The 14,941-nt window shown below is 38.8% G+C and overlaps 1 protein-coding gene across 1 annotated transcript in view; it reads left to right on the plus strand.

Annotated features, from left to right (window-relative positions):
* LOC116328509 (rho guanine nucleotide exchange factor 12-like) overlaps positions 1-14,941 on the plus strand; it is a 48,913-nt gene that overhangs the window by 16,572 nt on the left and 17,400 nt on the right. The window contains exons 3-16 of the mRNA XM_031750317.2: positions 1,820-1,918; positions 2,083-2,132; positions 4,016-4,073; positions 4,521-4,735; positions 7,753-7,869; positions 8,498-8,623; positions 10,272-10,370; positions 10,446-10,556; positions 11,660-11,758; positions 11,891-11,933; positions 13,173-13,278; positions 13,419-13,556; positions 13,698-13,730; positions 14,510-14,624. Coding sequence (XP_031606177.2) covers positions 1,820-1,918; positions 2,083-2,132; positions 4,016-4,073; positions 4,521-4,735; positions 7,753-7,869; positions 8,498-8,623; positions 10,272-10,370; positions 10,446-10,556; positions 11,660-11,758; positions 11,891-11,933; positions 13,173-13,278; positions 13,419-13,556; positions 13,698-13,730; positions 14,510-14,624 — 1,409 coding nt within the window. The remainder of the gene's footprint in view (positions 1-1,819; positions 1,919-2,082; positions 2,133-4,015; positions 4,074-4,520; positions 4,736-7,752; positions 7,870-8,497; positions 8,624-10,271; positions 10,371-10,445; positions 10,557-11,659; positions 11,759-11,890; positions 11,934-13,172; positions 13,279-13,418; positions 13,557-13,697; positions 13,731-14,509; positions 14,625-14,941) is intronic.

The raw sequence follows: 14,941 nt of genomic DNA on the forward strand, positions 1-14,941 counted from the left end.
TGAAACCAAAACATTTTCTGTAATTTTATACATTTTGTTCTTGGAGTTTAATTCCAGCGAGTCGTGCTAACAGATTTGTTTATTTACTACAACAACATGTCTTTATCATAGAGAAACACTGTACTGGTAGTGTTGAAATCACACTTCCTTTTCTTATATTAAGAAGTGTCAGTGATTAAATGTGTAGTTAAACTCCTTTTTAGTGACAGAAAGTACAGTTTCACTTCTTCTGCCCACTTAAGATCAAAATGAGGTACATGTGGCCCACGATGTGAAATGAGTTTAACGTCTCTGCTTTAGATAGGGAGTGAGTTTAACCCTTTCATGCATGAATTATTACAACCTCAATCAGGGTTTTTTTTTTTTAAGTAGTTTTATTCATCTTTAGGCATAAAAAAAAAAAGATTTTTGAACTTCATTTTTTAAACATTTACTTTTCAAAGGTTTTTACATGTCCACTTAGGTGGACAACATACGCTTTGACTTATGAATTTGACAAATGAATAAATAATATACACTGTGTGTTGTGTTCATGTGCAAGTATACCATCAACACTGACACAAATACAAGAAAACAGCCTTTGAATAGCTGTCCACTGCAGTGACCACTATGCATGAAAGGGTTAAGAAGATTATTGTTGTTATTATTATTATTATTGTTGTTGTTATTATTATTATTATTGTTATTATCATCATCATTATTTCTATCTGTGTGATTCCTCCCATCAGGTTTAAGCACTGTGCTGGTGTGGCTTTGGCCCAGAATGATGTGCTACTGTAGTTTTAAGCTTTAGAATAAAGTTTAAGGCCTATTTGCATACAGATATCTACACAGATATTGTTATCTGTGTAGATATCTAAACAAAAAAACAGAAAAATTCATCTTAAGTGCTGAGGTTTGGTATATGTTTATATAAAATTGACTGAAATCTGCAGAATAAAGATAACTTCAGAGGTAAGTGAAGGAAGATTTGATAGAGCACCTAAAACTGACCCTTGTGGGACACCATATTTTTAAAAAGTATAGTTGTCATATAACTTCAGATCTAAATGTGTTCCAGGTTATTATTTGATGAGATTATGTCTTCAAAGAACAATCAATACCATCACTAAGCTTTAAAACAATAAAGATGTGGTCATGTATTAAAATCTGTGTAAAAATCAGCTTTTTCCAGACATAACAACACATTACAAGTTTTACTTTAGCAATATAAAGTTATAAGTAGAGATGTTTTCTCTAATAATAAAACCAGGCAGTGATGTTAAAACAACAAACAGGCAACCAATAACTAAGCCAGTATCAACCTTTAGTTCTGCTGCTCTGTGGTATCTATTTTGATTTTCACAACTTTTTTTTTAACATTATTTCAATGAACTCTCTCTAAGAGACAAGAGAGGACAAATCACGATCTTTTAGCAGTGAGTCAGCAAAGACGGCAGGAGACTGTTTAAGAAACTATTTTCATTTTAGTCTTGTAATTTGTCACTTCCTGTGTCAATGCTTGTTTTTCTTCTTCCTCCCCCGCAGTACCAGATCGAGGTTTATAGTGCAAAAGAATGAGATTAAACTTAATATATTACTGCTCTCAGTAATTTTGACTGGCGGTAGTATGTAATGTTGGTATCAACCACATCCCATAACAACAGCAGTGTGACGCTTTTATCTTTGTAACACAAACAAAATGCCACGAAACAAAGTCGTCCACAGTTTCTTTTTGGTTTTTTGACCACTTTTGGTGCCATGCGTGTGTGACATGAAGTGTGTGTGTGTGTGTGTGTGTGTGCGTGTGCGTGTGTGCGTGTGTGTTGGCAAACGACAGGTCTGGTCCAGCGCTGTGTGATAATCCAGAGAGATGAAAATGGCTTTGGGCTGACAGTAAGTGGAGACAACCCTGTGTTTGTGCAGCTGGTCAAAGAAGGTAAGACTCTCTCTCTCTTTCTTACTTCTTACACACACACACACACACACACACACACACACACACACACACACACACACACACACACACACACACACACACACACACACACACACACACACTCACACTCTTCATCAGACCCTGTCCTGTCTTTTGCATTATAGATGGAGCTGCAATGCGAGCTGGTGTGCAGACAGGAGATAGGATCATTAAGGTTAGCTTCCTCATTTATTCTCTTCTTGCTTCTGGGATCAGCAAATGGACCTTAATGAGTCCAAAATACAAGAGCACATTAGCACTACTTTTTCCTTTGTTTTGAAAATTTTCTTTTTATTTAGTTCCCCAAAATAAAGATTCAAATCCACTTCTTATTTCTTAGGAAATCTGTATTTATTGTACACAATGGGATGGGTATCAGGCATGTTTTCAGAGTGGTACTTCTGCTCCAATGTATTATCTGTACACTAAAACCTCGCAGATAATGACAAAGGGATTAGGACTGTGTAGCCAGTTGAATGCAGGATGTTTTTGTCCTACTGTTTCTTGACTTTGGCACACACATTTTCAATGTTTTCTCAGGGAGACATTGATAGTGTGCAATTTAAAATGCGCCACAAATAGTTTAGTTAGGACTAAAAAAGTTTCATAAGTGGTGATGTGCATGTGCAATACTGATCTGTGCATTTATTGGAATGATGGAGGCAGTAAGAGCAGTCGCAAGATGACCCAAAAGAAAAGAAAAATCAGGAACTGCATCAGAAGAGAAGCTGTGATGGAGGTGGGTTGCACAAAGGCTTGCAGATGTGCAGCAATTCTTGGACAGGCTGCTGCCTTATTCACTGAGGGTTGCCACAGTTTGTAGCTCCACATGCTTGATTTGGCGGATTTTTACACCAGATGCCCTTCATGATGCAACCCCAAAGGGATTTTTGTGTTCTCCAATGGTCATGGGAATTTGCATAATTATGATTAAGGAACTGACCTCACAGCCCATTGTTCCTTCAGTGGGCTGGTTTCAGTCATTATGCAAATGTACTGTTTGGGGTTTGGGGGAAACCTGCAGTCAGCTGAGACTGAAGAAGTCACTTGGATGAGTGACGAAACGTTTCTCCCACAAAACGCTACGTCCAGATGAACAGATTCAACTTTTGGAGGTTCTCCAGGGGTTATTAGGGAAGATAAAGTAGCATAATTGGCACTCCCTATATGTGATTTGCTAATTTGATGTGTATAAGGGTGTCAGTTGAGCCATTAGGTGAGGTGGGCTGGCATTTAGATCAGCTGAGCTGCTGGGTTTGTGGCTGAATTTCACTTTGTACCTTCCTGAACTGTTGCTGTGCTCGATTTTCAACAATAGAGAAACGACAGCTACACAGAACAGTTTCATGCCTCATCGCTCTTTCGCCGCCGCACAGCTGGGCAGTCACAATGTAACGTGGTAATGACTGGACTGATGACTTTAGAAAGTTAAAAAGAATCTATAAATTATTTGCACTGTAATAAAATATCAGAAAACCAACATGAAGTTCACAGTGTGGCCTGTTCATGTTCTAAGTCCTGCTCTATCCATTTTCTTCCATCCCAGCTGTTATGTGTTTTTACTTTTCTTAGAAATATTATAAAAACAGGTACTCACAACAGCTCACATACTTTCTCCATACCCATCTGCTTTTTACTGGTCTATCAAAATAAAGGCTATAAAATGCCTGAAAAGTACTATAAAAGCAACAGAGTTAATAATAAAGTGATCAGCTAACCAAATGTTTTTCAGCCACTCCAGCTTTGTGTCACAAAGCTTCTTCCCTGTTATGAATGCATGCATACATTTCTTGTGGCTCATTTTAAACATGTTCAATAATAACAAATGAGCCACTAAAAGCATGGTGAAGTCAGTGGGATGGACTGATGTCCACAGATAATTTTGATGTTGTCATGGGGTTTGTTTAGAATAACAGAAAGACAGAATGATGCCACATAGAAACAGTGACTACCACGAATGACATAAACAAAACAGTATAATTGTGGGTTTTAGGCTTTAAGGAACATATGTTGGTCAGTTGTAGAAATTCTTTGCTAATGCTTTTTGTCTTTGGACAGGTTAACGGGACCTTAGTTACACATTCAAACCACCTAGAAGTTGTAAAGTTGATAAGATGTGAGTATGCGCTGATTATTTACATCCTTAGTTTGCTGCATCACATCTGTTGTGTTGTTTGTGATTTACAAGGCTCATTAAGAAGATATAATTAAGTCAACATAAACATTAGTTGAGTTGTTTTAATCCTAAACTACATTTGAGCAAAGAGATCTTAAGTGACTTATCAGAAATGATGAGATGTGTCAGCTAACATCGTATTATTATATATAGACTCAAAGCCAAAACACTGCCTTTATAAGTTATTGCAGCATAAGTGCAACAGTTAGCAGTTCAAACAGCACATTATCTCATGACATAACATATAAGCATACTTGTTCTGCAGATTGCTTATTGTTCCTCTAACGGTCTGACACATTGGGTTGTCTAACCTGGTTCTGATGGCTTTTATATTCTTCCCTCCCTTCACCCTCCCTTCATTCCTTTCCCATGACTCCTCTCTGGCAGCGGGCTCCTATGTAGCCCTGACAGTGCTGGGGAGGCCTCCAGGGCTTCCTCAGATCCCCCTGGAAGAGGAGAAGGAAGGGAACGAGGAAGGAGGAGACACTCTCTCAGCACCCCACTCACCTGCACTGTCAGGTGGGGAGCAAGGCAGCTTCTTGACCAGCAGCACACCCTGTAGCCCTCAGGACAACACCACATCCTCCTCTCTGTCTGATGGGGTAAGAAGGAGGAGAATCCTGCTGTAAGCTGTGTAAGCAGCGTCACATTTAAAAAGTGTGTGGATGAATGCAAAAGCGAGGATTTCTGCAAGTATGTCTAAGAGGGTGTATAAACTTCCATTAGCACAATAAGTGAACAACGCTATATATATTTTTGAGATGTAAACACACACAGCAAAAACACTCAGCTGCTATTTCACTAATGAAATCACTGTTAACCTGTTATTGCAGGTCTTGTTGAAGGCAGGACTTTAGTAAACTGTATCAGATGATGGAAAAACCACAGTACTCCTAGAGGAAAATTAGCTTTGTTCTGCAGTAAAGTATCACCCAATATGGTCACTGTAAACATTTTATGGGCCTTGACAAGTGAACGTAATGTTCCAGCCGCTAGATCGATCCATCAGGCTATAAAGTTGTTTTTAAGTGCACTAACTTACATTCTGAATGAGTAACTTGGCACAAATGATCCTCCAGAGGTTGTTCAGTTTAAATTATTACCAGAACAAAAATATGTAATGAAATAACACACGTACTTGAAAAGATAATAAGAATAATGCAATTTGTTATTATTTAAAGTAATTATAATACACGGTGAATTAAAAAAAAAAAAAAAAAGTGAATGAAGGAGCTTTATACTCAGATTAATGCCTCCTTCTCCTACAGCAGTAAAGTGAAACCTCAGTCCTCTGACACAATGTTATTTTTAACTGTGACAGGGTTCGTGATAAGCTTATCTGACTGGTACAACCCATGCAGCTCATTATTTTTAATTAGCCTCATCGTTCCGGTCCATTTCAACCAACTTTTTACTGAAACTGCTGCAGGATATCAGCAGTGTGTCCACCGTGTAACATCGAACGAGTCAAACTTTTTCTGCAGGCTGCATATGATTTAGGGATTGTTGAAACTCTGGACTTTGGCTTTCAATTTGGAAGTTATTTACTCAAATGCATGATGAAGCAGGATGCTGCCATTGTTTGAGGTCTGAGTCTAAGCATAATCGACAAATCACTTATGTGAGACGGTCCTCAAACTTTGACAGCATTACGTGCTCAATTATTATGTTTAAGTAACATTTTCCCCTGTCAGATTTTCTGCCTAGTGCACTTTAAAAATAAGTAATCACATCTTAGTCGTACTTCTGCTGAATAAAACCAAATGAAATGGTTCAATTTTCCTTATAAAAGACCAGTATGTAACCAACCGTTGCACTTAAGATTTAATTTAATATCAATAAAACACCTTTAACTTTCCACTAATTCTATGACATTGGGTTTCTCTGAACTGAGAGCAATCTGTGAATTCTTCTAAATGTTTCCAAGCATCAACTTTCCATCATCCTACTGTCAGAAGGTTGTGGTAAAAAATCCATCCACATCTAAAATACTCTGGAAAAATTATAAAATAATTTTGCACCCATGATATTCTGTGACTAGTTGGAGGTCCAAGGTCACTAAATGATCTTTAGTCTGTATGATCTTAGCCATTTGTGTCTGATAAGAGTCTGAACGAATTCATGCTTACAGTTCCAGGTCCATAAGTATTTGCACAATGACATGTTTCCTGTAGTTTTGCCCTTGTGCACCACCACAGTGACTTTTCAATCAAATGATCAAAATGTGATTGAAGTTCAAATTTTCAGCTTTAATTTAAAGTCTTTAACAAAAATGATGGTTTAACTGTTCAGGAATTACATCAATTTTTATACAGGCTCAAAAATAATTGAACACAGGAACATAATTTGAAATGTGAGCATTGTTTTTATTACTTGAATAAGAATCATGTGCGGCCGATGACTGCCTGAAATCTAGAACCCATGGACATCACTAAATGCTGTGTGTCCTCCTCAGTGCTACCCTGGTAGGTCTTTATTGCAGCCACCTTCAGTTTCTGCTTGTTTGTGGGTCTCTGTGCCTTCAGTTTTCTGCATGGTCTTTTGGGTTGAGGGCATGTGACTAACTTGGCCTTTGAAGAATATCCTTTTCTTTGCTTGAGAAACTCTTGGATTGCATTTGCAGTTTGCATTGGATCATTATCCATTTAAAATGTGAAGTTCTGTCCAATCAGTTTTGTAGGATTTGGCTGAATTTGAGCAGAGAGAGTACAGCCGCATATACAGCAGAATTCATCCTGCTGCTTCTATCAGCAGTCACATCATCAAGAAACACTAGCAGTCTGGTGTCAATGGCAGCCATATGCCATAATGCCGCCTCCGCCATGTTTCACTGTTAATGTGATATACTTTAGATCTCTTTCTCCATGCTCTTCTCTTCCCATCGTTCTGGGTTATCTTGGTTTCGTTTGTCCCAATATTGTTTTTTCCAGATCTGTGCAGGCTGTTTGAAATGTTTTCTGTAAAAGTCTAATCTGGCCTTCCTGTTCTTGAGTATAATCAGCGGTTTGCACTTTGTTATAAGCGCTGCGTGTTTACACTCATGAAGCCATCTCTTGATTGTAGACTTTAACAATGATATGTCTGCCTCCTCCTCGAGAGTGTTCTGGACTTGGTTAGATGTGAGGGGATTTTTCTTTCTGTTGCTGCTGCCAGTACATTCCTTCTTTTTAAGAATGTACCAGAATGCTGATCTGGCAAGTTTTCTGTCTCTTTGATAGGTTTATTTTGGGTTTTCAGCCTCCTTTGCTTGCATCGACATCTTCCACTAAATAGCTGTAAAATGCAAGTTCAGCTGAATTTGTCACTGAATAAAAGAACATGAAACTGCTTGCCAATCAGTTGTCCAATTACTTCTGAGCCTCTGAAAATGGGGGACTGTGTATAAAAATGGCTGTAATTTCTAAACAGTTAATGCAATACATTTGTCAAAACCCCTTGAATTTATAACTGAATGTTTGTACTTTAATCATGTCTTGATTGTTTGATTTTTTTTTTTTTTTTTTAAATCTCCTGAGGTGGTGTGGAGAGGCAAAATTAAACAAACAAAAAACAAAAGATGGTGTCATTATCCAAAAAAGGAATATATATACATGTATGTATATGTTTGTCTGAATTTCAGGAAGGAGCCACGGCTTCCTGGAATGGTGAGATTGAGGATGGAGACGGTGGGTCTCCTCTGAAGGAACAGACCTCACCCACACCGTGTGACAATGGCCCCCTGATCAATAACAACTCAGTGAGTACACCAACACATCAGAGCATTTAATATCGTGCCAGTTAGTAATGACGGTGTAGGCTGGTCATGTATGAGTTGATAAACAGATGTCAGAGGTGTTCTCGGTTCGGCTTTCGAACTTTTAATAATTGTTACTTTTTTCAGTTTTATTCCGTCATTAATTTAAATTTTAAAGCTGATAAAATATAAAAGTTCTTGATAAACTTGAGTGAACATTAAGATTTTATATATTATAAGAGCCCTCTTTTCTCTGGCGTAAAGTTAAATCAACACTTTTAGGTAGTTTCTGACCGTTTATAGATTTAAAAAAAGAAAAATTATTAAAGTCACACTTTTCATTTTTACCTCTGAGTTTTTGAGCTGCTGCTGCTGACCAAGGATTGTTGTTAATAATCTATTGTAGCAGTAACCACCATCTAATGTTAAACACATCACAAAGCCTCGCTGCTTACACAGACTGCTTTGTAATAACAGTCTTTTTATCACAGCTTCTAAAAATAGGAATTAAGTAGTGCTTTCCACTCTCAGGAATTTCCCAGTATTCAGCACCAGACTAAACAATCAATTTGGTTTAAGTGTTTTGTGTGTCATGTGTGTGTTAATGTGCATGTATCTGTGTCTGCATTAGGTTCACAGCAGCCCTCTCTCTGACACTGTGGGCTACAGAGGGACTCCCTGTCAGAGCCCAGACATTAGTCGGAGGGATGGCCTCAACATCTGCACATCGCCAGAGGCTGAGGATGCCGCTGACACAGTAAGATGCGCACGCAGATTTGATTTGATGTAAATTTGACATCAAACATGTTTAGTTTCACATGAATAAAACTAGACAAGCAATGACAATAAGGGTCACCCAACCTGTGGGTTCAGCACTTGTAGTAATGGCTGAATAACTATTAGTGACATTGGCAGACACAGAGTTAACCCTTTCTTAGTTTTAAGTAAGGGATTAAACCAACAATCCCTTAGTGTCACATTATTGTCACAAACCCAGAGAATGTACGTAAAAAATAGACTCCACCCACTCATTTTGGAATCCCCAAATGTGAGCGTTAGCTTTTAAGCACCTCCCATAAGTTAGCCAGAAGAGCTAGAAGTTAGTATTTCTCCGTCATCACAATATTCTATCAGTGTTATTAGCAATGTCTTGCATGTTTGGTTAGCAAACTGCATGAGTAGAAAGTATAGGAGTATAATGCAGAGACTCTCATCCCCTTTTTTCCCAGCTGCCATGTTGGAACCTTGGCAGGTGTATGGTCATTTATAACCACAAATGGCAGTATTTATACTAAAGTCTGGAGTGCTTGTAAGCTTGGTTAGCAAGTTGCACACACAAAGGGTACACATGGCTGTGAGTTTCAGTTCTTTGCTAGCAGGTGCTAGCAGAAAGCTAGGTAAAGTAGCTTTCTGCTACTAGCATCTTTGTTAGCATACCTTAAAATCAAAGCAGCCATGCCCAAACTTGAAGCAAAATCTAAACCAGTGATTTAAAGGAGTCACCCAGCATATGGTTGATACACAAGGGACAGCTCTTCATTGTGACCAAATTTCTTTTCGTGTTAGTCATGTTTTAAATGCTATTAAGTTGATGCTTTTAATACTGGACTGACTGCTTTTGGAGGCAACCAAAAATGCAGTTTATTTCTACATGAGCTTTATTTAGTCATTATGAAATGACTCAACTGAAGTGGATTTACCATAGGAAGCTATACTTTGATCTCTGTCTCCACGGCTGAAGTTCTAGATGTGCATGCTCTTTATTGGTTCAGCTGAGAGGGTTGCTAATGTGCTTGCTCTGCAAAAACTGCAAAAGTGTCATGCAATTTGGGCAACTTAATGGAGGACGTTTGCAGTACTTTAAAACATTTTTTGCCTTAAATACATTTTATTGGAAATTTTACATCTTAAAGTTGGTTCAGAGAGAAACGGGGGAAGGGGAAAAACAGAAAGAAGGTTAAATAGAATTTTAAGGCGAGCTAAGGGCAAAATGGTGAACCAAAGAATATTAGGAAAAAATTGAATCACTAATTACTTAAAAACAAGTCTCAACCCTAACTCCTTATCAGCAGGAAAAAAATAAAAAACAATAGATAAGAGTGAATGAAGCTAAATGCTCTGGTAAATGGATTCCTGGCAAGAAGTCAAGAGCAACAGTAAGGACATAGAACAGGAGGGAGGAAAAGCCAGTCATTTGGTTCTGGACGCATGCCTGAAATAAAAACCAGTCAGTTGAGAAAAGAGAGACAAAGGTTGCCCTTATAAGTTGTCCAAGGGGAAAGTGTTAAAAATATTTCTTGGGTTAAAGTTAAGGTTAGGGTTCCTACATATGAAGAAGAAATTATTCCTTTGTCATGTGAACCTCTTTGTTTGACCCTGCATTTTATCTCAATTATATCACACAGCACCCCAATACCCATTACAGTGGTGGTAGCCCTCCTTACCTCGTAAACCCTCAGATTATTGGAGCAGAAGACGACTACTTTGAATCCTCACAAGAACAGGTATCTGGCAAAATGTCTCCGATTTTTGGGTCACATGATCATCATCAGATCTAATAAATGGATGCCTTTCCTCAGATCAATGGCGAGTGTACCTGTTTCCAGAGTATTGAGTCGCTGAAGTCTCGGCCGGCACACCTCGCAGTTTTCCTCCACCATGTGGTCTCACAGTTTGACCCTGCACCTCTGGTATAGCCACAAACACAGTACAAATCAGTGTGTGGTAATGCCTTTGCTGCCAATATAGTCTGAATCATGAGGTTTGATACCAATATAAGGTCACTGTAGACTGAAAATTAAAAGCATACATGGGTATATAGCAAGCATATGCGTATACTGTTTCCTAAAGTAGTAGCAAGGCATTTTAATTGTATTTAAACTTCATTTTACCAAACTTTCCGTGGACTTGTTCTTAGTCATTTTCTATTTTCACACTGTGTTGATGATTCACAACCACATACTCTATATATAAAATGGGAATAACATCTGTGACAAAACATTGGTGATCGCAACCCCAAGTCCAGCCGCTCCTACTGAAGATGTAAATCTTAAAAACAACTGTAACCATGGACTGTTGGTATGATAAATACACATTCAGTTCTATCGTGAGTCTTTACAGAAGCAGGAAAGTGAACTGACTAAAAATAAACTACAAAGAGCCTTGTTCATCATAACAAAGGAACATGTCAGACAGTGCAACAGTGTGGCTCATTAATGTGTTTTTCAAAGTTTATCGACAACAATGGAGCTGGCTATTTAGCAGTATAAAGAGGCAACAGTTGGTAGAAGAATGCTTTTGTTGTTTTATGTCTTAAAAGCATAAAACATGTGAATGCAATTTACACAGACATTATAGAAAAAGTAATAAATTTTGCAGAAATCTGTTAACTATTGAGCTGCGAAACTATTGGCAAGATGGAAAATCTTGCTGACTGATGTAATATAAGAGAAACGATTTCTTTGATTATACGAGTTCAGTATGAGCATAATTTAGTGTTTTAAGGGTGTTGGTCAGTACAGAACGCATTAAAGCAGTCTCCGTATCATGTATGAATATAAAACTCAGGAACCTAAATAAGGGTTGCTAAGTTCTACTTTGTCATAAATGAAAGTGGGCCAAGGATTGAGCCCTGTGGAACACCACTGTTGACATAAAGAGACCTTTTTCTCACGATGTTGCATTTTGTTCATGGTTTGAAGGAGTAATGCAGTTCATGATATAAGAAGCTATGCAAATATGGATTAATAGACCTTAACAGAAAGGACTAACTGTCTTTTCCCCCGATGGTTAGCTGTGTTACCTCTACGCTGATATGTACAAGCAAACCAACTCCAAAGAAAGTCGACGCTTCTTTATTGAATTCCACACGCTATTCATGGATCGAACTGCAGTAAGTTGGTCTATTAGGTACTTTCTCAGTCAGTGTCTGTTCTTTGTGACAATTTTTCTGTTGTGTTTAAAAATAAAATTGTGCCCAGTGTGTTGATGTGGTTCTTAACTCTCCTTCTGTTGTCTTATCTAGAATCTTAAAGTGCCGGTGCCAGAGACCGTTTCTGCTGAGCTAGGTAAGGCATAGAGGATTCCTCTAAAATATCATATTTCATGATTTTAAACTTCACACATAGTGTACATGTGGCTTAGCAAAATTAAAATCTGAACTCTGCTTTTTTTTGTGCCGGACTTTGGAAGTAGAAGATGTAGTCAGAAGACAATAAGCTTAATGAATTACACTGTCCACCTCTGCTGCTTGGGGCCTAATAAGCAAACTGATGCTTGAAGCAGTTGGACAAAGAGTTTATTATACACAAAAACTAAGACCACAAAATTATTATTATTTTCAGGAACAGTGTTTGTGTGTGTGAGTGAGAGAGATTAAGAAACTCCAAGTTCATGCAAATTCATGAAACCTTGAGAAATGAAAAAGTTTCACTGACCATGAGCGTGCTTGACTGGTAAATATACTGTTATTACTTATGTAGTGTGTAAGATATTCATTGTATCTGGTGTGTGCCGCACGGGTAGCAGTCTAAGCAGAGACATCCAGACTGGCTTTTCCGCATCCACTTCTTCCAGCTCTGTCAGAGGGGTACCGAGGTATTCCCATGACAGCTGAGACATGTAATCTCTCCAGGGTGTCTTGGGCCAGAACACCTTACCTAGGAGGCATCTAGGGTGCAGATGCCCAGCCCACCTCTAATATTTCCATTTGTTGTGGAGGAATAGCAGCTCTACTGAGCCACTCCTGAATGACGGAGCTCCTCACCCTGTCTTTGAGACGGAGCCCAGTCACCCTTCAGGGGCTCATTTATTCACTGTGCCCACAGCTTGTGGCTGTAGGTGAGGGTAGGAACTTAGATCGACCTCTCAGTTCCCTCTTCACAACAAGAAACTGTTTAACATCCTCATCACTACTGACATTGCACTGATCTGTGTGTCAATCTCACACTCCCCTCACCCGTCATAAATAAATTATGTTTGAAAGCTTCAGAGAAAATAAATCAATTCTAATAACTTGGGGTATTTGGCAGTATTAGCTACCGTTCTGTTATCATCGATTGCATAAATTATAAAAAAAAAAAATTTTTTCATTTAATTTGTGAATTAGATGCTTTGGGGTTGAATATTTTCTCTGTGTGTGTGTGTGTGTGTGTGTGTGTGTGTGTGTGTGTGTGTGTGTGTGTGTGTGTGTGTGTGTGTGTGTGTGTGTGTGTGTGTGTGTGTGTGTGTGTGTGTGTGTGTGTGTGTGTGTGTGTGTGTGTGTGTGTGTGTGTGTGTGTGTGTGTGTGTGTGTGTGTGTGTGTCAGAGAAGCGAAGGCTGGACTTGATCCCAGACAGCCTGTGTAAACAGTACATTCAGACGTTACAGGACGCGCTGTTACCAGACCTGCACAGGAACCTGGAAGACTTCAGGTAGCTGTCACTCAGCTGTTAAATTTATTCGTATAATAAATGTTGAACCTGAATATTTTCCTGGCAGATATCTGATACATGTCTATGTAAAGTAATATTTCTCTACATTGTGTACATGTGCTCTGTGTCTCGGTGTGCAGACAGAAGCGCAGCATGGGTCTGACGCTGGCCGAAGACGAGCTCTGTAAGTTGGACTCTGAGCCAGGAAGAGACCAGCAGGCCTTGGAGAAGGAATGCTCCTGTGCTGAACACATCCTCTTCAAGATAGAGGATATCCTGTGAGTCTCTGAGCCACAAAGACACCTAGATGTGTATTTTTAACCGCTATGTTCCTTTTTGATTGTATTCTTAAAAAAACACCCACACAGATGTGCATCATGTGATTTTGTGTGTGTGTGTGTGTGTGTGGGATTTTGCAGGTTGACATCACAGAACTCAGAAGAGGAGAAGTGGTAAGAGGAGGGAGTTTTATATTTTATATCATCAGGCAGCTGCAGGATACTCAGTGTGAATGATTTTGGGGAAGTTTTATAGTTTCTGTTCTGTTATGATATTTATAAATCATTGTCCCATCTGTGACTAAATGTTAAGACAAAATATCTCAAACAAAGACAGTGTGAGCAGTGTTTTATATATTTGAACATTAACTTCATTCATTAACTTCCCCTGAATGATCTTGTTGGACGTTCTTAAAAAATAAAGGGTGGGTGGGGAAAAGAAATCTTGCTCATGGGAAAGAATAAGACAGTCATAAAGCTCTGATACACCACGCAAGACGCAAATGCCTGATCTCTTGCCCCCAGTGGTGACATCTTGTACTGCACCCATCACACCACAGCTTTACAGTGCAACACACTATAAAACCGTTGTTTTTTCCAGTCATCAGTGTTGAAAAAAATCAAAGACGTGTGTTTTTACTGCTCAGGTGTAAAAGGCTGGCAAGATATTGTTGTCCCCCCTGCAGGCAGGTGGCGTGGACACGTAAGCTTGTGAACGAGGCAACGTAGGAGTTTGAAATTGATACTATAGATCCACTGGCCCACCAGTATTTCTTTTTTTTGTTTATTGCAATAATATGATGGATATTTCTTTCTTTGTAAGAGATGGTCTGTCTGAATGAACGTCCGTCTGTTATTAATACTGTGATCATTAAGAGCTGCTGCATAGATCAGAGAATCAGCAGCACGTGTTCTGTGTTACACTGCTACACTTTGTGTGTCTCTTATTGCAGGCAAACAATGCAGTATGTGATTCTCACCTACATGAAGCACCTCGGAGTGAAAGTGAAGGAGCATCGAGGCCTCGAACATAAACGTGCTCGCATCACTTTCCTCCCTAGGATTAAGGTGCAACCTCCTGACACACACACACACACACACACACACACACACACACACACACACACACACACACACACACACACACACACACACACACACACACACTAACCTATACATAATAATGCAATCATTATAGAATTCCAGTAATGAATAAGTCGTTAAAAACATGGTTCAATGGATGGATCTATTGGAAGTCACTGACTCATCATTTTTCACTTATCATCAATGTTGTTTATTAGCCTTAAAAACCTTGAGATTTACTTTGCTGTCTTTAAAAAAAGTAGTTCCTAGATAGACATATTTTTTATGGGGTTTTTTTGTTG

This window comes from Oreochromis aureus, linkage group 10 (assembly GCF_013358895.1).
Source record: "Oreochromis aureus strain Israel breed Guangdong linkage group 10, ZZ_aureus, whole genome shotgun sequence".
NCBI classification, from domain to species: Eukaryota; Metazoa; Chordata; class Actinopteri; order Cichliformes; family Cichlidae; genus Oreochromis; species Oreochromis aureus.